Here is a 24,509-nt window from a genome sequence, read left to right as displayed (position 1 = left end):
TATTAATACTTTTCATCCCGAAAATAAGTAAAAGATTGCATAAAAATTCCCCTTAAATGAACTATTTAATACATCTAATGCCCATAGGTAATAGCAGACGCGCAGCCGCGGCGATAGTTCTGATAACAACAACGTGGCCGATAGTTATTGAGATTGATATTTGCCACATATAGCCGCGGGACAACAACAAACAAGCTACAAATAAAACTAACTCAAAATATTTATACTTTTATAAAACTTACGACACCGCGAAGCGCACATTTATATTCACCCCACGTACTAAAAGATTTGTCGCTTGAAACTTTTATTTTCAAGAGGAACATGCCTATAGGTAAACTTTTGAAACTAAATTATTTAGTCGAGAGGGTTTGTTTAGTTTTAAAGGTTTGTTTATACCTACCCATCGATGTAAGGCATATGTAGGTACTATTTATGCAGCAGGCGTAAAAAAAATCCCCAGAAAACCTTATTATTTCACAAACAAGATTATACTATAAACTAAAAAAAATTATGCTGGCTCCACACTATCCGGTAAAAAAAGTACCTACTCAAATTAATTACCTATGCAATGCTCATGCATGCGTGTCAGAATGGGGATAGTGTGTACTTGGAACTCATGGAATTATTAGGTACTTTGTACGAAGTACTTATTAAATCCATTCGTTTATAAAAGCGCCATCTGACAATAGAATTATTGAACGAAACAACTGAATAGAGAATATCTACTTGTGTGCCGGCTACACACTACTGACACTACAGCTGAATTCACATCGCACAAAAAATTGCTAACGATTAAAAATGTAAATATATATATGACAAATAAAATCAAAAAATCTAAATCAGGATCTTTATTCGCATATTGTAAAATTACATCCGTATTTACACGATTATTGAAATAGAAATCTAAGAGTCATCACATAGTTTCCTAATATAGATATTACAGTATAAAATATATCATATTGCCAAGTAAATTAATCTACAATACATTTGTTCTAATGGAGTATAATTTATAAATATTTGGTATCATGATAAATAAATTGATATTTTTAGATAAAACTAAGCATTTACGCCTATTCATAATTTAATCTATAAAAATATATAAAAACCCCGATAGTAGGTATCTAGATTCAGTAATTATGATATTATTGAAATGCCAGACAGAAAATTTCAATCATAAATACGATATGGACGACACTGTAAAGTTGTCGCATTAAAGATATTAAACTATAATTTATATCAATAATAATTTTTAATACAATCGTTGTTCTATGTAAAAGCGTCTTATTTAAAACTATAGCTGATCCAAGTGACTATGACCATTGAAATGATAAATATTGTCATCTCTTTGACTTTTATTAAACAATACTTATTATATTCGAGTACATACTTCCATTAAGATAATTTGACCAAAGTAATTATCTAAAAAAATATACAAAAACTCCTATAGTATTTGAGAGCTAAACTAAGGACTTGTGGAATAGCATAAAATTGAGACACAAAATACAATAGGTATAGTTATGCCGGCTCCACACTATCGTCGAATGCCGACATTAAAGGGTAAACATTGTGTAGTATATTGCTTTTATTTACCACAATGAAAAACTAGCAATGTATACTGAATCTGCCAAAGTTTGGCGAACTGTTCGACGACAGTGTGGAGCCGGCATTAGACATGATGTTATGATAACTTTCTAGTTCTGCGCGGTATAACTAGTGTATTTTACAAATATTTTTTTGCTATACAGGTTGTCTAACGAAAACTAAGTGTAATTCATACTTTGAGTGTATAAGTACATGTTTTAGACCGAAGGACTTGAATTTGAGCAGTTTATTAAATCTTACTTTAGTAGCTACAAGGTGCAAATAAGTATTACAATAAATAAATACACAAAATTAAATTAACTGGTTTTTTTACATAATATTTTAACAGAAATTTATTAAGTACAATTAAGTAGTGCAAACCTTATGCCTTCAAAACTACGAAGAATTATCACTACTAGGCCGAATATTCTGCCTATTACAAACTTATATCGTATAGTTTATTGTATTATATTATATCATGTATACAAATGAATATAATTCTGTATTTACACATTGGCCTAACATTGCGACCAACAGACGTATACCTATATGCTTATTTTTCTGCTAGACACAAGTAAATAAAGAAAACGAAAAAAATACGTAAAAGAATATAAGGAAGACTCACGCATACATCTATCAGGGTGTTTAGGAATGTCGGAATAAATAAACATATACAAAACCATAAAAACAACACTCCTTTTTGTGCAATCCTTTCATAGCCTCTATTCAGACGCGAATCGACATATGCAGGCTACTAATACGAAAGGAAAAACCAGCGATGTACGTCGAATCCGACTAGGCGAATTCTTTACAAATTTCTATACAAATATTTATAAACTAGCTTTTGCCCGCGGTTTCGCCCGCGTGAGTTTCATAGCAAAATCTCAGTAATTTTTTTATCGCGTACTCTGTAAGACTGGTAATATGTTTACCAGTCTTACAGATATTAAATGATATGATTCAAATTCGCATTTTTTCTCATCTTTAGTTCAGTTTTCTATTTCCCGCTGCGTGTCACGTCCCGTAAACTTGTCCAATCCCGCTTCCTGCTATGTAATGTAAAGTAGATATCCCGTACCGTTTCGTACATATTGTGCCATCATGTTTTTTGCATTGTGTCCCGTCCTGTTTCTTACTGCAACGCGTGCCGTCCCATTTTCCATGACGTTTTACGTCCCGGTTTTTTATTAACCACAAACGTAAATTAAACATTTTTTTATTTACTTTTACTGTTATTTACTACAAACAGTAAGTGTGCCAATTTTCAGCTTTTTATCTTGAAAATTGTATTAAGTCCCATACAATCTTTCACCCCCCTTATAAAGAGGTTGAGGGTTAATTTTCAGAAAAATCTGAAGCACGTATTCATGCATAGGGAAATCTCCACACCATAAACTTTCCAAAAAGTTGTTTGACGTAGACTATTTTCCCGCAGGCGGAGCCGCGGACATCAACTAGTGTCTGCCATAAAGATCTAAGTAATATACGTCGATTGGCTACATTAATTGGCCCAAAATACACTAACTTGGGTACACAGCTGTGTCTTCATATAGCATTTTATTAAATTTGATGGTGCACCACATTTCTTGGAACGTATAATAAATATTCCTTATTTATCACAAAACCATATAAAATTGCTGCCTTTATTGCTCAAGGTATCACGTATATAAATATAAACCATAGAAATACATAGACACAAAACATATAGTAATTTCGAGACTTGTGTTATGGGATACCAACTTGATATTTTTAACATCATACATCCAAGACCCAAGTCAATATGAAAAAGATCTTGAGCTGGCCTGGGAACAAACCCGGGACCTTCGTACAGCGGGTGACCTTTCAATCAGAGGTCAACTCGTTTTATAGTTTAAGGTATAGACTGACTTAAAATGGAGATGTTTTTATGGGAAACATCATTTTTAACGTTTTAAAAAAAGTTGGCTCGTATGTCTACAGACAAACAGCCAAGTAATAAATATTTATCAATAACCATACAATTTCAGCGGATAAAATTTAAAATTCAGAGAGCTTAAATTCTAAGGACCGAGTACCGACACACAATCTATAAATGCGTTGGTTTTGGTACATAAAAGTTGGTACACAATTTTGAAATTTCTTTTTATTGAAATATACACTTTAAAAACCATATTGCACATTACACATTAATAATGTAATTCATTGATAAATAATTACATTAATTTGTAATGTGCAAAGATTTTAATTTTAAAAGTGAATGTTTTAGTATAAAACATATCTATATCGACGGATGGACTGGATGAACTTAAATGCATAGCTGCCCAGATAGAACCGCATATAATTGTTGTGACTGAAACATGGATAAAAAATGAAACCGACGTCCAAAAACTCAACATTCCATGCTACACCCACTACAACAATTTCAGACAAAATCGCAAAGGAGGCGGTGTTTCAATCTTTGTTCACAACAACTTAAAGCACAGGATGATTGAAGACCATTGTATAGCTGACAACAACCACTACCTTTGGATACATCTTGAAAAGCAGTCTCTGGACATCGGTGCTATATACAACCCCAACAAGAAGAACGTTGACAACTTCCTTGAACTATATTCACAACAACTGGAAAAAAGGAAAAGAGCTTTGGTTTTTGGGGACTACAATTTTGACTTACTGGTACCTGACAAGGAAACTCGAAAATATAAAGATATTTTAAAAGAGAACAACTTTACGATAATAAACAAAGTCCACCGGAAGTACTCCACGCGTGTAACAGAATCCACAAACACGATTATTGATCATGTATGCACTAACTTAAAAGACAACAATTCTAATTTTAGTCTTATTGAATCATCGATGTCCGACCATCGACAAATATACTTAGAAGTTGAAAACCACTATAGTAAACCTGTTCAAAAAATTTATTACACAGCAGTAAACTATAAAAAGTTACACGACTCAGCAGAACACAATATAAGGAAAGACGAAAGCGCATATGAAATGTTGGAAGAAAGTATTCTAAAATGTCTATCTACAAGTAAAGTCACTAAATCTAAGTACCTAAACCCACCACGTCAAGACTGGATTACAAATGATATTATTCAAGACATCGACAAACGAAATGAAATTTGGCATAGATACAAAACAAATAAAGAAGACATAAAACTAGAACAGGAATTTAAAGAAGCTAGAGCCAGAGTATATAAGAAAATTCAAACAACCAAAAAAACATACTACTTCAAGTTCTTTAAAAATCACATGAGCAAGCCTAAAAAAATGTGGAAAGCCATTCATGAATTAGCTAGTAACAACATCAAACATACAGCAGTACCGGACAAAGTCATCCTGAACTCGAAAATAATAACGGATATGCAAGAAATTTGCGAGAGTTTCAATAGTTATTTTTCTACTGTAGGCTCAACACTTACAAGCAAAATCCCAAACAAATACCAAAAAGTTGACCGAAACGATACACAATCACCGAACATAGTTAAAGCGACTGAGCTAACAAGTTTTGTGCCGGCAACCGTGGACGAAATTATTCAAATAATTAATGACTTAGACCCAAATACTAGTTCAGGCATAGATGGTATCAGCACCAAAATGATCAAATGCATTAAAAACATAATTGCCATCCCGCTCACCAATAGTATAAACAATTGTTTAAAAATGGGAGTCTTCCCGCAGTCTCTAAAAATTGCCAAAGTAACACCAATTTTTAAGAACGGTAATAAATCAGATCCGTGCAATTACCGTCCAATTTCAGTCTTACCAGTCATTTCTAAGATTTTTGAAAGAGTGATCTACTCTCGAATAGAGAAATACTTAAAATCAAAAGATTTTTTGTACAACAAACAATACGGGTTTAGGCCAAAATCAAACACACTTTCAGCAACAATAGACCTTGTGACTAAAATAAAAAATAAAATCGATGAAAAACAAATAGTACTCGGTGTATTCATAGATCTCAAGAAAGCGTTCGATACAATCAGCCACAAACTACTTCTTGCCAAATTGTCAAATCTCGGTATCACTGGTAAGGCACACGACATATTCAAATCATACTTCCAAAACCGTAGGCAGATAGTGAAAATAGGACAACATCAAAGTACCCCAACTTTAATGACTTTCGGCATTCCTCAAGGCTCCATTTTGGGGCCTCTTTTATTTCTAATTTATGTCAATGACATAAAAAATTTGGGCCTTAAGGCTGACATATCTCTTTATGCAGACGACACTTGCTTATTTTATTATGGCCACTCATGTAAAACTTTAAAATTAAAAGCACAAAGAGATCTTAACAAATTAAACGATTGGTTTTTGTCGAATCTCCTCACTATTAATACTGAAAAAACTAATTTCGTTATATTTGCTGCAAAAAACAAAAATCTCGACGATATAATAAAACTTAAAATAGATAATGATGAACTAAAACAAAAATCTAGCGAAAAATATCTTGGCATTATCTTGGACCATTACCTCGATTTTAAACAACATATACATAAAATTAAGACTAAATTGACATCCTTGTCAGGTGCCGTTCGTGCGGCTTCGAACTGTCTTCCACGTAAAATCAAATACATTATATATAATTCATTAATAAAACCACACATAGATTACCTAATAGAAATCTGGGGTACAGCCGCAAAATCTAATTTAGAACCACTACAAAGAGCACAAAATAAATTTATTAAAACACTTTTTAACTATGATTATAATACGCCAACCATAAAAATATATACAGACACTAAAATAATGAACATAAACCAGACATATAAGTACTACACATGCACGTTAATCTATAAAATTCTTAATAATAAAATACATACTGTTCTAACATTCCAAAAAAAAAGCCAAACCCAAAGAATGAAATTGCGTAATGCAAATCATTTGGTATCTCGCGCCCCGAGGACAAAATTTGGTTCAAAAAACATCCAGTTTGAAGGTGTGAGAATGTATAACCAACTGCCTATAGAAATAAAAGAAGCAAATTCACTAGGTACTTTTAAAAGAAAATTAAAATCATATATCTTGGAAAATCAAAATTAAATAAATTGAATAAAGGTATATTTAAAAACAATATTGTAATAAATAAACGTACTTTATTTAGATAAATGAAGAAAAATAAAAATACTTAATTAAATAAAGTCAAATATATAACATAACACTATAAACATTTATATTAATTTCACAAATAATAAAATAGTAGTAACAACCAAATATACATTCTACTATTAACTCGCTACTTATCCGCTAATCGCCTGCGTCTATGATCGCAACCTTAATAAACATCAGCAGCGTAAACGCGTGAAGTACCCTCACTCCTGCGCTGCGTACCGGTTGCCGGTATTACTTACTACGGCAATCTACCCTACTTATAAAATGGCTTGTAATTTTTGTTTTATTTTCGAAACTTATGTCCATATCTTTTATTGTTAACTTGCGACTTATATACGTATATGTACTTAGCTCGCCGTCACATTAATTACTGTAAGTAGTTAGTATTATTATTTCTCTGTAAGTGAATGAAATGTAATTATTCTTTTTGAGAAATAAATAAATCTTTAACCGTATATCGCTTACGTCTTTTTAAATACCTAAACAACGGGGTAGATCTATTTGTCCATTTTAAGTGACGTTCAAAATAGACAAATATGAAATCATACAGAACAATATAATTCAATCTTTCACACACACACTCAATTCTTTCGACTGAGCATTTCCATTTAATATTAAGTCAAATAAAAGTAATTCGGAATTCATAATAATTAACTCCTTAAAATGTCCTCCTTAATTTAAATATATAGGACAAAAACTGCTGCCCTTTTTATAGCTACAGAATAAAATATGCTACAAAATAATATGTAGACACACTTAAAAAAAATGTAAATACACTTAAAAAGAGTTATTATGATAATTTACATTAAATTTAATAAATCATGAAAATAAATAATTGAAATAATTAATTGTATATATTACTTTTAGGCTTTTTTTTAGACTAGCGTAAAACTAGAAATAAATAATATTATTTATACAGGAGTCACTATTCGGACATATAAACAAATCACTAACTAGCATTATTTAAAATTAATTAAAAAATATTTTGTCCATAATTGCAAGACGTTACAAAAGTGCTGAAAAATCTATTATAATATCCTAAATAAGTTGTTCTCTTAAAGGTACAATACTTTCCATATTTTTCAAACGTAAATAACGAGTAATGTCAGATTTTCAATCAAAAAATCGAATAATATAATTTTCGTGTAAAAAATGTAAAACTATGACATCAAAAGATAAAAATTCTTAAATCAGATTGTAATGAGTGGGATCTTGTAACCACCACTAAATTATACTAAAGTTTTTAAATTGAGTTACAAAATAAAAGCAATTCAAATCCCAATTAACTATAAACTGCCAATAATTTTACAAAAAATAAAATTACACGGCTGCTGTCTTCTATTCAGTTTAGTTTCGTATAACGAATTTTGATAGTTTCAAAATAAAATCATTACAAATTCCAATTAAAATAAATGCCAAAAATTTTACAAAAATAAAAAAAAAACACGTAATAAATATGGATGTACGGTTAAACATAACTAGCATATGAATATTTGAGTGACGATATATATATTTTTAATTTCATTAAATGGCAATAAATCTGACAAATAAATGGCGAGATATACATTGTATTTGTTAGATTTATCAAGTCACATACATGTATAATGTATGGAATTTAAATATACCTCACACATCGTTACCTAACAAGGTGTTTAATTACGGCGGAATAAAGAAACTCACAATAATACATACATCAACCCTGAAAACATTTTTTTTGCAATAAATGTGAAAATTTTTGCTTATTCAAACAATGTTACGTCAACTATCACATATGAATACCCTATTTAGCTACACTGGTGAATTTATTATACTATTCAATATGTCTATAGTTACGTAACTTGTACAAAAGTTATCATTTAGCAATATGAATGTTCGTATCAATTTATTCATCGAAACTAACTACGTGAATTACAAACTTGGGTGTAGGCAGAGTAATTGTGACAGTATATTAAGACTGGACCAACCCTCACGATAGCGTCGCCATTTTTATCAATTTATTTTATTTAATAGGGAAAAATTAAAGGGTGGTAATAAATTATGCTATAATAGATATCTGATTTCATTAAATTAAAATTATTTTAGCTTTTAAGATCTCTGATATATATTATGAAAAACAACAATCACAAATTTTGGTGAATAAATGAGTATGCAATTTATTTTTTTGTATTGGGCACAGATACCACAATTTACTAAAAACGGTGGCCACCAAAATCCACCATTTAGTTTAATAAAAACTATAATACTATCGAACAAAATACTTTTGCCAACTTTTATTTTTAAGCGAAATTTGCGTGACATTTTATTCATGTAACAATACTTGGTGCTTTTATTTTTTGTGGCAATTTATGTGACACAAATAAAAATATTTTTCAAATACATTTTGTGGGTAATTTTTTTTATCTAATATCCAGTGTAGCATAGTCTCCTGTGCATTTTTTAAATATTTCGCTATTAGTTAAAATATATTGATAAAAATGTAACCGACTATCAATAATTTAAATGACTACTAATACTCACATTTCTTCTCGCGATACAATAACACCCTGTAACTTGTAGAAACCACGGGCAAACGACATCGTGAGCCTGCGTTATTACCAGAATAGTACACTATGCTAAAAGAATGCAATCTTTTCGGCGGGATTTTCGGTTTTGAAGCCGAGCGTGGAATTATAATCAAGGATCTCTTAATATATCTCAAACACATTAAGAGGTCCATGTGCCTATTAATAGTTATCAGTTTCGAACAAGGGATTCTGTGGAAATTGAACTAAAATTTTTTTAACCCATTTTTAAAATTTTATACAAATATAAAAGCCTGGCGCCTCTTCACTGTAATTTTAGCGAAGACTCCTGCGCAGACTCAACGTGTCGCCATTTTAGTATTCGATTTTAAAATTTGAAAATGGAACACTTGAAATTTGCTCACGTTGATTGGGCGAATAATTCGCATTTTGACAACCGTTTAGAAATCTTGTTGAATCAAACTTCAATATGGGAGTCGAATACTGGTGTTTGCCACTTCTTAGGCGTGATGATGGAGGGTTTTTGCGTGCGTGTGTGCCAGACATACACTTTGGTGCAGTTATCGGCGAGCGGCTCAAGGTCTTCTTTTTTAGTGAAGTACTTGAGAATTTCGCTTTCCTGAAAAATTTTTTTTTTTCATGTTAATCAGACATAAAAAAAACTGATTTCGGTTCAGTATTATAAAACTTCCTCCGCCTCTATCTGTTACTTTCAAAACTTTCTTCTTTGAAACTACCAAACAAATTTGACTTTATGCAATTGCCACTGTTATTTAGACAATTTATTCCCTAAGTTTATACATTCAAAAATCCCAACGGGGGCGGAGCCCTGGGTCACTGCTAGTGAATAATAAAGAAAAACGGTAGGAAACAATGTTTAAATGAGCTTCTTTCGGCATTTATTCTTAGGATTGGTTGTTCCGAAACGACAGTAGTTTGTAGCATTTTGAGGATTTTTAAAATTTTACATGTAAAATCATGAACGCAAATCAGTGTCACAAGTTATAGATAATAACTGACCTCAAGGCGGTACTGGTACGTCATTTAAACGGAGTGCAACTGAGAAATTGAGCATACCTCTAAAAACATACTTATCGATAAATAAATATATTAGGACAAATCACTCAGATCCAGAGCGACACAACTTCGCCTTTGGTGCCGATATGTGCATACAATAAACATATTAGCAAAAAGAAACATATACCTAGGTATTATAATATTTGAACAATGGACTTGACTGAATACAAACAGGATGTGATAAAGTGCCCACGATATTAAATTGAAAGCGAGATAAACACTTATTTAGTGTGCCGCATTTATCAGATTACAAACAATTAGATTACATACCTATACAAATTATATTCGTCTAATTGCATGTTTCTCCTCTCATAACTACAACTATATTAAACAACAATAACAAACTCCTCTGAAGCTGTGGTGGTTTAATAGTTAAGACGGGCGTTTTTGACGTCGCCCGTGGATCGAAAGGTCCCAGGTTCAAATGAAAAATAAATTGAAACCTCTTCTTAAATACGGAAATGTCGGCGATTAGTTCTCGGATTAAAATACGACCACTGGCCTCCCGTTGATGTCGTACGAGGTGATTCCTTAATCATCGTATAAGTCTTAACGGTTAATAGGCAAAAATAGCATTTCTAGGAAAAGACAGCCTAAAGTCTAATATCACAGCTAAATCTTCAAAATTTAAAAGTTAATTCTTTACGCTTTGGGACTTCGCAGTCAAGAATACCAACAGGATCACGCGAGGATAGGACGAGCGAATTTATTAATTTATTCACCTGATATCCAGACTGCACTTTCCTAGAGAATTTAGCGTCGGGTTGCTCCAAGAGCAATGTGGAATTGATCGCAAAGCCGGCCATGTCGATGGGGAACGGTCGGAACGGTTTCCACACGGCGTTGAACCCTGTGATTTTGCCGTCCGTCACAAGAGGCATTTCCACCCGCATACCGCCGACTATGCCCACCGGCCACGTGCCAACCTTGTTGATTTTGCGCATCTGGAATTTGGAAAAATAAAAGAAAATATAGCACAGTTTAATTATATTCTTTCAAGTCGACGGCCTCGCTTAAGGCGGACAGCCGCCATCGCCTGGCAATGCAGTCAGGGTTGTCACAAATTCGAGTCAAGTAAGAAATACTGTAGTAATTGGAAAATTTATATATAAATATATTTATATATGAATACAGTTGTTGTTTATTAACTGCCATATGTCCCTTAGTCACCTCGTACGACAACCACGAGAGTATATGGAGTTGTCCTCCGCAAACGAATGGCTCATTTGCGGAGGACAACTCCATATACTTCATTGTTTTTATTTGCGGCTGCCATCACGTCAGCCCAGCAAGTGTTTAGGCATTCAGGACAAACGAGCATACATTCATACACATTCAATCACAGTTTACACCTCGGCACGCTCTCATAGACGTTGATAAATAGTACGCTATTCATTGACCGTTTCACTGGATATCGTGAGAGATTAGGTACAAAGGAACAAACATGTCTATTGCAAAATTAAGCAGTTACTCGTAAGAGGGCGCAAATACACGCACTATGGCGCAATCTTCACATTTTTATCTATTTCTATTTATTTTTTAACGAAATCTATAAAAATACGTCCAATCTATAAGTATACAAATTGTGCTGCACTACTGCAAAATGCTTATATTATTATTTTTCCATTATACAATGTAAGTAGTCATAATTTACCATCACCATTTTTGGTTTAGTAAATCGTGGCAACTGTATCCGATAGAAAACCACACTTTCTGATAATCATTTGTGAAGTTTATTTAGTTGCTAAACATAATCTGTAAAATTACTTTTTTAATTTTCGCTAATCATTACAAGAAATTGATAGAAATGTGATGGTGGCGTTAGTGCACGAGTTTGCAGAGCCTAAATATAACATTTTCGGTGCCAGATGAACTGAAAAGCTATTGTATTGAGAACACCAGTGGCCTACGCAACCCGTATACGTAAATGTCAAATATTTACGTATACGGGTCTACATTATCGCAAATAAATTGGATGTCGAGGTCACATCAAACTATACAACATACGAGATAAATGTCAAGGATTAATAAGTGTTTTTACAAAATTGTATTGTATAGGAATGGAGAAAAAACATACAATGTATAAGGTCACAATTGTGTTATTATGACTTTTACAACCTGTGCAGGAAACCCTGCGCAGATTGTAAAAGTCAATCAAGGAAACGGGCCTGCTTGAGCGAAATAGACCTGCAGGGCTAGCATGCGACAAGTCGATAAATATATCGATAGAGAAGACAAAATTTGTCGACGAAGAGAAATATATCGTTTTCCCTAACATGGGATCACCTATCGATAAAATATGTCTTCACGATAAAGGTATATCAACACGACAAATCGATGTAGCCACGTAACATTAGGAAAAAAGTACCGATTTTGCCATACAAAAATAATATGTTTTTATAATAATAAAAACCTATTATTTTTGTATGGCAAAATCAGTACTTTTTTCGTTTATTATTATAAAAACATATTATTTTTGTATGGCAAAATCGGTACTTTTTTCGTTAAATTCATTCAATTTTACGTTCGATTTAGCTATATTTCATATCCCAACTCTAATTTTAAAAAACAAATGACATAGGTATTTGACACTTTATTTATTTATTTTTGTAAAATTTGTTGAAATTTATTATAATGAGCTCGTAATTTAGTAAAAAAAAAGGAGCAAAAAGATAAATAAGTACCTACCTACGTGATATATATAATTACGACACGATATGGATTTACATCAATGAAACTGTTTAAACGAACCTAAGACTTGCAGATGATATAATTTTGTTATAGAAACATAATAAACTATACTAAAAGACGATAAACAAACTTTGCAAAGTGAGTGAAAACATTGGCCTCCATCTGACTGAATATAAAAACAAGTTGCCCCAAACGGATCACGTAAGCCTATCACAGTAAATAAAACTTCACTTAATTATGTAACTAGCTACACCTATCTGACAAATATCTCTTAAAAACCCCATGAAATGACATGAAGCAGAGGTAGAGAGAAGAGTGAACATTGCTGGGAAGAAATATTTAAATCTAGACTTCCATTGAATTTGAAAAGAATGTGATTGACTTCTGTGTACTGCCTAGCCTAACATAATGGCGCACAAACATGGATATGTAGTAATAAAATAAAACAAAAATTACTAACATGTCTATTCTATGGAAAGGAGCACTTGAACATCAAGATCAAAGACTGACAAAAATGTACAGAAACTCAAATCATAGATGCTCCGCAACACTTAAATTTTATTCATAAAATTTAAGTGTTGCGGAGCCACATGTCCTGTTTACTTCAGTAAACAGGACATGTGGCACCAGGGACAGATGACAAAGAGAGTCATTACATGGAAGGCCCAAATAACAGCAGGATCAGAGATGGGCAGGCAGGAAAAGTAGCGGGAAAAGACTGGAAGAGAAAAACTGAGGATACACCAACTTGGAGATTATTGGAGAAGTGAAACTAAAAAAATAGAATAATGTTTTGTGCCAAAAGTGAAGAGGTTTATTTTATGTGTATATTTATATTTTTAACTGTAAACTTAAGAAAATAAATGGTTTCTTATTAATATTGTGTATTAATACTATTTATTATTAATATTAGGCAAAAACAACAATGAAAAATTGTATGTATTAGGTTCCCAGACTACCAATTAAGTTGACAACAAATGATGTTGCATTCCTTCAGAAAACAAGGTGCTGAAACTCGTTATCTGATATATTGAATGGATCACAAATATCCCTAATCCTTTTTCTTTGGATTTTACAGGCCTCCCATTCTTTGTATCTGTCCTAAATGCGAAAGTTTGTGACGCGATATGTGTGCAATTGTGCATGTATGTCTGTTACTCTTTCACGCAATATCTACTGGACGGATTGTTATGAAATTTGGTACACGGATGAAATATAACCTGGAATAATACATAGGCAAATATAGGTTTAGCCGGTCTCAGATGGTAACACCTAGCTGGAATTAAAAAATCCTAAATCTAGATCTAGCCTAAGATAAGCAGGCTACCTATGTCTAGCCGATGTAGCCGAACTTCCGGGTTTAGCCGTAACATAATTACAATATAGAACTGCCATTTTTTATTATCAAATTGATTAGGATTGGAGTTATCGTGAGCTCAAACCGTCGACGATAAAATAATCGCGCAGAACTGTCGAAAGTTAATAAAAATAGATAAAAAAGTCGTGTCATGTTAGGGTTTGTCGAGTTTGTCTACAATTTAATCGATTTATCGAATTTTGACAGGAAGACACGATATATTAGGTCAGCCATGTTACCAACTACAACAAAACTACTATTTGTCGTTCAGAGTAGATAAAATGCCTCGATACTGTCGTTGGTCGCATGCTAGCCCTGCAGAGCACCATTCGCCAAAAATTTGGTTAAGAAATTATATAATAATAAACTCCGCAGCTCCTCCATTAAGTAGGTAACTATATCCAAACCAAATATCAACAGAATCGGCCCAACGGTTTAGCCGTGAGAGCGAGACAAGACTGACAGACTTTCGCATTTTAATATTAAATTATTTAGGAATTACGTGGATTTCAGAATTTAAGAGATCTTTAAAACTGTTCTTATTCATTCTTCCATTTCTCTAAATGGGACCAAAATAGAGGAAGCATTTGTTGTGCTAATTAACTTCGAAAAATAAAGAATTCATCGACATCGACACGAATAAAGACGTGAGTATCGATAGGTTATAACCTATGTTTATGTAATAATATCTCAGAATTTAATATGGTATTGACAAACAATCAAAAATATATTACAAGCTTTCGCAAATATTCAACAAAAAAATTGTTTTAACATTACGAGAATGTAAACTTACCTCTCTTTCTGTAAATAAAAATAAGGTATGTTATTATATGTTATTGTGTACATGAAATAAATACGAACATCCGAATAATATTAATAACATTGTCGAAAGCAAGATAAGTAGGTACTATTTAAATATTGTACTTTTTAAAGATTAAAGATATTGAACACTGGCATGGTAATAAACTAATACTCCTTGGAATTGTTATATTAAAAGTGGCTATCTCGAGATAACATAATCATTATCATTACGTAGTATAAAACAAAGTCGCTTCGCACTGTCTGTCTGTCCCTAATTTTTAAAATCTACGCATCGGATTTTGACGCGGGTTTTTTTAAATAGATAGTGTAATTCCTGAGGAAGGTTTAGGATTATAATTCGTGTAAAACCATAATAAATTACACACCTAAACCATCCACTGAGATAATAATTAGGAGGGATTACTATGATAATAATATTTTTAACAACTAGTTGAGCAAACTTCGTACCTCGTCAAATACTTTCAGAGCATAAGTGTTGTCATCATCCATGAAGTAGATGACGCCTCGTTTGTCGTGTAGCTTCTTCAGATGATCTCGCAGCCATTTTAGAGCTAAGTTTCGTTGTTCTACGCCACTCGCCTGTGTTGATAAACATTTATTAATAACATGTAAAAATATTTTATTGACCCAAAGCTATAATACTCGTGTATCTAACTAAAATAATTAGATCTACCTACATCAATAACAAAGATGCCGAAATTGTCTATTTTTTTAAAACAATTCTTTATGAAATCAATGCTTCCCGTAATAATAGAAATGTCGTCGTCTAGGTAACAATTTACTACCAATATTGCTAGTAATATTATTACTACCAGTTAGTACTACCCATATAATATATTAGTACTGAAGATAGATATATAGCGGGAAAAAAACGTACACGCCCATAAATCCATCTTTAGGCAGATCATCCAGTCTAGGCCGAGTTCATACGAACATAATTATGACGACCATTCGTTCGAACGCAGCGTATGCGTCAAGTTAAAATCTATGTGACCTTATCACCTAGTAGTACTATGAAATGTTAATAAGCTATTCCCAGTTAATGATTAGAGATTTAAAAACACGTTAAACTGATATAAAATATACGTATTTTACAAATTATTATAAACATGACTAATAACTCAAATGAAACTGTCACTTTGTTTAGTTAAAGGACAATGAGAAATGTAACAATACATTACATGTTTAAATTGGTTAAGTCATTTCACAGCAACAGTACAATAAATAACATAAACTTTATGAATTATTTTTGAAACAGTAAGAATGGAACCCATATGAGTATAAAATGTGTTAGTGAACTCCACACAAGAAAATTAATTTACAAATTGTTGTTTTATTTAGGTTTTAGTGAGATAACTATAGTAATCTTACGTAATGTAGTAGTAGCTGAATAAACTACCTATACGTACCAAATTTGTATACAGTTCTTTAAAATATATGTATGTATTCATTGATTTATCTTTTTATTGGAAAAAAATATTATAAAATCGACATATTATTTGCATTAAAAGTTAATTATTTTATAAAATTTTAGTGTTGTTCAATAAGAATCCTTATCTACCCTTTTTCCTTTTTAGTAAATAAACCAACCAGTTACAAATACACACACACAAACTAATATCGTCATAAAAGACAACACCAGTTTAATGTTAATAAAATAGTATTCAGTAAATACTGTATAAATTCATATTGAGCTAGCCCCAAGTAATTTCTTTTGAATTATGGGAAACTAGCTCAACAATACATAACAGGTACATTTTACTATAAATAAGCTTTCAAGACCCGGGCCTATCTGAAGTTGGCCATATGTTTCAATAATACATAATGATCTACTATAAAAATTAGCTCATGTGATATAGCTACCTAAATATTTCTCAAACCCAATGAGTATTATTATCAAAATAAATAACCTAAGCATGAATTACTATTTAATAGTATATGAAAATATTAGTCCATACATTACCTTCATATATGGATTTTATAACTTAATTTTGTTAACATTATTTATTAGCAACATTTTAATACAAATAAGTAAACATTTGAGAATGTTAAAAGATAGATTTGGCACATTATTTATTAGACACATATTATCAATACAAGTTAGTAAACATTTGAGAAAGCTATAGCATTCATTCGTTGAGTCTTAATTATATATTTTTTTATTTACTTTTTCATTTGCTCTTTGGTTGGACATTAGTTAATGAGTAATCAGTTGACATATATATACAAGTGTGAACAGCAAGTAATTTACATTTAATATTTAAAAGTGCCAACAATTATTTTTTTATAATAATTCATGCATAGGAAGAATGTTAGATATGTCAAGGAAATCAAAAGATCACACAATGTTTTATTTCTACGAAAAACTTATATTTGTCCAACATACACAATACCAAGTGGAGTTGATTTTGTAGGTCTTGAATAAACAGATATTGATATCCAGAACCTGAAATATGATTACCAACACAGGTAATAATTTTTTTTGTAAATGATTAAATTATTACTGCTACACATTTTACTATCCTGTAATTAATTTTCACCAAGTATAATTGATTGAAATTTTGTAATTCTTTTTGATATGATTTGTGGTGTTGAATACTTTCCAACACAAGTACCCAAACCGAACTAGTTTTATTAAAATACATAGGACTGTGGTAAAATCTTTAAATTAAAATATCAATGGGTTGGGGATAGCCAAGTCATTTTAGCTATATATATGTGAGAGATGAGTGACAATAATAGTTCATAATATTATTACAGTAGATATACACTGATGGCAAAAATGTGGGTCAAAACCGAAAATAAACAGTCTATCACCTTGTCAGCCTTCTATAAGGAATAAAAACTGGCAAGCACTAGGACAATATGTTACAGGGATTTTTCAACAGATAAAAACAAAATAACTTCTTACCGATGAGTGCTTCGAGGCTTGAGTCTTAACATTCAAATGTGTGTAATTAAGTCCTGACTCTTTGAGAAAGTTTGCCACCAAGTCAGTCTTCTTTTCAGAGTCTTCCACAATAATCCAGTGGAAATTCTTAACATGCATTAAGGTTTGCGATAACCTGTCAAAAATAGATTACAATTAATTAAAGATAAAAATTGATTAGATTTGAAACAAATAAAAATAGCAAGTTTCACCAATATAAGTCTTGTTTTATGATTAAATTTGAATAATGATATGAAAAAATTCATACTCAAGTGAGAATCGCACCCTGCCTAACTGATTTGGGCTGATTTCAACCAGTTTTTATTTATATAGAAACTTGAAAAGACAGCGGTACTTGACAAGACATTTTAGATACAAATTAGACTTAAAACATACACTGAACTACTAACACTAGCACAAATAACACTAGCAAATGCTGAGGTAGATAATTATAACTCTCAGGAACATCTGAAGTTAATATGATTGTTGTTTGCGCTATAGCACTATGTACCGTATGTACCTATGTACTTCAAATGAAGGATATAGGTACAATTTGTATAGGTACTTGAGAATACAGCATTCATTACTACTATGCCAAGAATGATTGCCTAATCTTAAAGCAAAACAAATGTAGAAATATTAATCGATGCTTCCAAGGGCAACTTAATCACGAGAAGCCATCGAAAATTTTACCTGGTTAGATCAGCTTTTTGTGCTAATCGAGTGTAGGTCGGAGTAATAGCATATATTGTCGGAAGGTAAGAAGACACCTGGATCTCCGGCGACAGGCATTGAAAAGCGGGTTTAGAATTGAAGAAAAACAGAAGTACAAAAATCAACATCGCGATTGCTAAATATTGCTTCTTGACTTTACCAAAAGGCATTTTATTGTCACAATAATGTTTGGAAATTTAGTCGTTTTTGTTAATAATCACACACGCACACGGTCACTGCTACTTTTACAATGAATACATAATTTTAAAATAATTTTATTTCATGTAAAAGATGAAATGAAAATTGCCAAATGTGTAAAATACAAGATAAAGTATCACCACAATAAAAATTTGACATATGGATGACAGCAGATGAAAAAGAATGCCGGGATGGGGATGACGGACATTACTTTTAGTGATGTGCAAATGTTGATCGAATCAACAATCGAAACATGTCGCAGCATGCGGGTTCAATGTTTATTCCGTGGGTTCAATTTTAATTTTACATACACGCTCGATGTCGATTTTGTGTATGTCAAAATTGTTATTCATGCTTTTGTTAACACGTAATAAGAACTACTATTGGGCTACGATAATTAATGACATAGTAGAATTACTTATACTAATACGTCAATGTCTAATGATATTGCGTACGGTTGCCGCCTTTTCCTAGTCCTACAACAATGACAATAAACGAAACAGAGCAACTGTTTGCATCTTTTTAGCCTGATTTAAAGCTCAAACTTTGTGAAATTTTATTTCCTACCTATGACGTTTTAATGAAAGTTCAAATTTTGCCGAAAATATTTGCATTGTTTTTTGTTTAGGCAGGTAATAAGTTGGTAAGTAGAAAAATACTTCGAATATTGACGTCATTCGTTCACTGCTGATTCTATAATAGGCGAGTTGACAATTCTTTTTAGTTTAAATTTGTATTAGTTATAATGACTATAGGAAGGCCCTTGTACTAAAACCGAGAGAAATAACTGTGAAAACGACAATGTTTTCAAAGATATAACAAAAAAAATCACATAGTTATAAATATCATATATTTCGCTTATGGTGATGACTTCTTATTTAAAGTTGTTACTTCTTATTATATTGAAGTGTGATCTGTGAAAATTTTAGTTTTTTAACGATGCTTGAGTATATAATTTTACAAATCGATGTACCTAATAATCTATTTACTTAAACAATGAACAACGTTTCCACATGCCTATTTGCCTTTAAGAGTTCAACGAACTTCAACCTATATTTTTTTTGTTACAGAGACATCTCTTCGGGAATATCAAGAAACACAAAATTGGTGAGTGTTAAGTAGGTACTTTTTAATTATTGTGGTTTACTTCGTAAATCACAAAACAGATGGCGTTGAAAAATTTTGTGTTTGTGTTGACCTTTTCAGCTTTATATGTGTGCTTTTTTTACCACAAGGAAAAAGGAGTTAAAGCAGTAAGATCTGTCATCTGATCGTTTTCCTGATTTCTTACTCAGCAATAGAGCGTCGGAGCCCAGGGTTATTTTTCCTACATTTTAGGGTTCCGTAGTCCTTCAGTCAAGGAACCATAGTTTTGCCATGTCCGTCTGTTCGTCACGTACGTATACATATTCAGTAAGTAGATGCACAAATCAATCAATTATTGATACAATCCATTAGCGACATAATTTGATACATACCGCTATTAGTTTGAAGACAATGTGACTAGTCTATAGAGACTGTAGTGTTGTGTGTGGTTCCGCCCTAGAACAGGACCACTTTACCGTACTGCCGTCCAATCAATAAAAGGCCGTTAAGTGATGAAATAACTTTTTGAGCTACGGACAAAAAAGCGGGAAATCAAAGTTTCTACATTTTTTGATAACATAATGTGATTTTTTCAGTTGATAAAAAATAAGCATAATTGGTACTTTCAATAAGTGTAGAAATTATTTTAATACCTTATTTAGTGTTTTTTTTATGAACTTTTTTGTTTTTTAGCGCAGTAAATAAAAATAAAAACAAGTAATTCTACAAGAGTTAAAGACGGCCAGCTGAAGCGCAACTGTGTTTTAGATTTGTGCGATATTACAACTGTAGGTCTGTAGTCTTACTAATAGCAGTTAGGTAAAATAACAAAACTACATAACGGTTAAGTCACATAACCGTTTTCTTGAAATGTAACTAGTAGAATTTATTAGTACAGCAGCTTTAAAATAAAACGTTAACAAGCTTAAACTGCTTTTCATATTTTTTATCCAATGAGAAATTCTATTTTTTACTAAATTAGAAAATACTTTTTAGAACCTAAACCAAGTTAACTGTGTTTTAGACTAGCATTGTAACGTCGAAATTTAAAGGCATTAAGTGAAATAGACGACCAAGTTAAAGATTGGTATATTGAAATGTCTTGTTAAAAATAATTTGTAAACATATTAAATGGATTATAATCAAAATAATAATACATTTCCACATTGTTAGTAATATTTATTCATCAGAATAAGCATACAAAAGCCTCAAAGCGATAGAATAACGACTAGTATTCATTCTTTGTAATAATAGAAAAATTAAAGACAATAAAATCTTACAAAAATAAAAAAGTCTTCTCAAAAGATAACAGACGATAGCTTCAAAACGTCCTTTCACAAAGTCATTTAAAAAAAATAATAACAATTAACAACAACATAAAAATGTCTTCTTAAAAATTAAAACAACATGTCTTCTTAAAAGTAATTGAGATCAATGATTACGTTGATTAATCAGTCTAAAAATACTTAAAAAATTAAAAATATTTGTTTTCATGTTTTTATGCATCACAAACAGAAATATCATTCCAGAATTGCATTTTATGAGGTGGAGCTATATTGTTTAATATTTTGATAATAGAGTCTTTTCGACTTTGCTCAATTCCTTTAGGAGCCGTTTTAGGCTCAGGACGCATAACCTCTTTCTTTTTTAAATATTTGTCTTTAATAAAACACAGTGATTGAAATTCTTCATCTAACTCATTTTTATATAAAAGATCAAAGTGGTTCCTTTGGAATTTCACTTTGATAATGTCTTTCATATAAACTCGTGGATTTGCAGTTTGGATGCGTCTGTCTGATACGACATTTGGAAAGTTAAAGAAATCAGTGTATTCCATACATTTTACATCAACTTTTGATAGATTTACGGATGCCACACAGTCAGAAAAATCTTGAAAATCATACAATTTTCCTTTTTTCTTCATTGATAGCTCGACTTGGTGGTGTACTTGGTCGCAGCTCATAAATGTATGGCCGGGCTCAAAATAAAGAAAGCTTATTGATTCAGTTGCGATCAAATCGCTATTTATCATAAATATAATAAAAGAAAATAGCAGCCAGTTTTTATTTTGTGCACTGCAGTTATCCATCCAGATATGTATATGTTTAACATCACGATGTTGTAGAAGAAAATAGTAGTAGCAACTTATTATATCCTCCTGTTTGCGACCAGAAGTAGCGTCATGCCAAATGCAGGCAAGCGGTTTATTTTGCGTGGTAATTTTCCCTAGTGGTGCAAAAGTCAAATTAAACGTTGTAAGTCTTGGACAGAATAACATTGCTTTGAAGCAATCCAGTCTCGGGAGCATAATAACTTTTTGTAAGTCGACACTAACATAAATATTTTCCATATTTTGTGCGTGTCGCCTTTGCTGATCATATAAATCCCGAGCTTTGATATACTTTTGTCTGTGCTTTCCATATGACAGACACGCACCGCAGTTTTCTGGAATTGCATTTTTCACATCGTGTGTTGTACTTTTAGAATGCAAGAAATAACTTTCACAAATTTCACATTCTTCATTACCTAATTTGGTGAATGAGATCCGCATACTGTTAACATGCTTTCTATAAAGCTCGTAAGATACCTTTTGCGAAGGATTTTTTTCACAAAAGTCTTTATGCATCAACTTAATCGTTACATCACATGGCAAATAGCGTCGAAGCGGTGCATGTTCTCGTCGGTAGTGTAATTCAAGTGGATGAAATGATTCTACGTGACTGGTCAATATATCTCTATCTATACGGGGAGTCTTCGCATGTAGTCCACGTCTGTCTTTCTCGATCTTGTTTAAAGAATTGTATAATACAGTGTCATTGTTTTTGTGAAACCCTAATGTTGTCAGGAAAAATATCTTGCAAACTTCGACTTGGGTTCCATCAGAATTTTTTAAATTAAATGTACTTCTTGGTGCTCTTTTGGGTTCAGCTGTAATTTTTCTTTTGGGAATTGCTACTGCAGTACTATTTCGCATAAATACTCTTCTTTCCTGCCAAGATAAGTCCCAATAATATTTATTTATCTCTGCACGTGTGTCTTCTGAAAACTTAGTAGAACATTTTTTAGAACATTTTATGTTACATCCAGGTTTGACATTGTATGTCAATCTCTTCTGTTGTTTTTGTTGTATTTTTCTCTCTTTCGCATTAAAGATTATTATATCATTGATTTGTTCTTCCGCTGTAGCAATTTCTGATGAAGATGCAAAAACTTCTGGCTGCTCTGTTATATTTGGTTCCGTTTGTTGGGTGGTAGGATGAGCGTTTGTGGGTTGCTTTTTATTACATTTGACCCTGGAGATATGGTCATCATCAGACAAATCAGATTCCTCGCTCGGACAGTAGTCCTTGTCTTTAACAGAATCGTCTGATGAAAAGTCTCCCACTGGCGAGTCCGGTGCAGAAGAGATCATAGACATCGGCAGCATAATTTCATGGCAAATCAAATCTTCAATAGACTTCAGTGATTGATCTGAATGAGTTTTGGTTTCCCCAAATTCATTAAATATTGAAGAAGTTAAACTATACTCTCTCGCGTAAAGTGAGTTCACGAGAGTTACTTCCATCGGCAGATTAGGGCATTTACTGTGATTTTCTTTATCACAGAATTGTACAGAAAACTGTTCTTTGGGTGCCATATGCTGCACGATTTCGAGATGATTATTATTTTCAGGCCCATGTACCGGTTCAGACAGTAACATTGGAGGTTGATTTTCTTTTTCTGACTCTCGTATTGGCCATTCTTGAAGCAAAGACGATTTTTTAATTACTAACTCTGAACGAGAGCGCTCGTGGCAATGATCAAGCATTTTTTGGATTCTTGAATTTCTAAACCTAAAACAATAATAAGAATTTAATGAAATTCCTTTAAAAATTGCTACTAGTGAAAATATTTGATAACAACTCTTATATTATTTTATATTTCCCTACATAGGGGAATATAAATAAATTGTAATAAACATACAACTTGTAAGGAAAATGTTATTATTTTCGTTTTAATATTTTAGGCGCAAAAGCGTAACAAATAAACAAAAAATACTTTTCGTGGTAAGTCGTAGTATAAATAACTGCCGGCGAGCCAACATTTCAGGCATTTCCTTAGCCTTATGCAATTATAATCTATCAATACCTCAGACTTAAAACCCCACCAAAACGTTTAGGCTACAGAAAAATATATAGAGAAACAATAAAGCAATACATAGCCTTTGGCAGTTAGGTACAAATAATACCATAATTCTCAACTAATATTATTTTTGACTATAACATCATTATAAACCTAAGTGATTATCGGCTTAATAAATAATCGTTTCAGTAAATCTCTTACCTGGGATTTGAGTCCATTTTTGGCGGTACAAGATGACGCGACCGCTGACAGCACGTCCTAATACTTCGTATAGGTAGCGACGACTGAGCGGAGGTGCGGGTCGGCGCAGGAG

General features: G+C 32.1%; 2 protein-coding genes across 4 annotated transcripts in view; one reads left to right on the top strand and one right to left on the bottom strand.

Annotated features, from left to right (window-relative positions):
• The window catches only part of rsh (radish), a 200,271-nt gene that overhangs the window by 3,889 nt on the left and 171,873 nt on the right, over positions 1 to 24,509 (top strand). For both annotated transcript variants that reach the window (XM_053753024.2, XM_053753023.2), the window contains exon 2: positions 20,059 to 20,095. The gene's annotated coding sequence lies outside the window, so the exon portion shown is untranslated. The remainder of the gene's footprint in view (positions 1 to 20,058; positions 20,096 to 24,509) is intronic.
• Positions 834 to 19,163, bottom strand: GlcAT-I (Glucuronyltransferase I). Of its 2 annotated transcripts, XM_053753026.2 has the most exons (6): positions 18,770 to 19,163; positions 18,059 to 18,212; positions 17,534 to 17,593; positions 15,595 to 15,726; positions 11,000 to 11,221; positions 834 to 9,819 (listed from the first exon to the last, which is right to left on the bottom strand). In XM_053753026.2, exons 1-6 carry the CDS (start codon positions 18,958 to 18,960, stop codon positions 9,658 to 9,660), a joined length of 921 nt encoding a protein of 306 aa, XP_053609001.1. In that variant the 5' UTR covers positions 18,961 to 19,163; the 3' UTR covers positions 834 to 9,657. The 2 variants fall into 2 exon arrangements, with proteins under 2 accessions (XP_053609001.1, XP_053609002.1); XM_053753027.1 differs by lacking the exon at positions 17,534 to 17,593 and having other exon boundaries at positions 18,770 to 19,159.

The sequence above is a fragment of the Plodia interpunctella genome, chromosome 12 (genome assembly GCF_027563975.2).
Source record: "Plodia interpunctella isolate USDA-ARS_2022_Savannah chromosome 12, ilPloInte3.2, whole genome shotgun sequence".
In the NCBI taxonomy this organism is placed as follows: Eukaryota; Metazoa; Arthropoda; class Insecta; order Lepidoptera; family Pyralidae; genus Plodia; species Plodia interpunctella.
The sequence above is the reverse complement of the archived record's forward strand: the minus strand, read 5'-3'. Positions and strand labels throughout refer to the sequence as shown.

Coding starts and splice junctions, on each gene's coding strand:
- GlcAT-I (XM_053753026.2), bottom strand. CDS start 18,960: ATGCCTTTTGGTAAAGTCAAGAAGCAATATTTAGCAATCGCGATGTTG. Junction 18,213..18,769: donor CAAAAAGCTGATCTAACCAG/GTAAAATTTTCG, acceptor TATTTTTGACAG/GTTATCGCAAACCTTAATGC. Junction 17,594..18,058: donor AAGCCTCGAAGCACTCATCG/GTAAGAAGTTAT, acceptor ATCATATTTCAG/GTTCTGGATATCAATATCTG.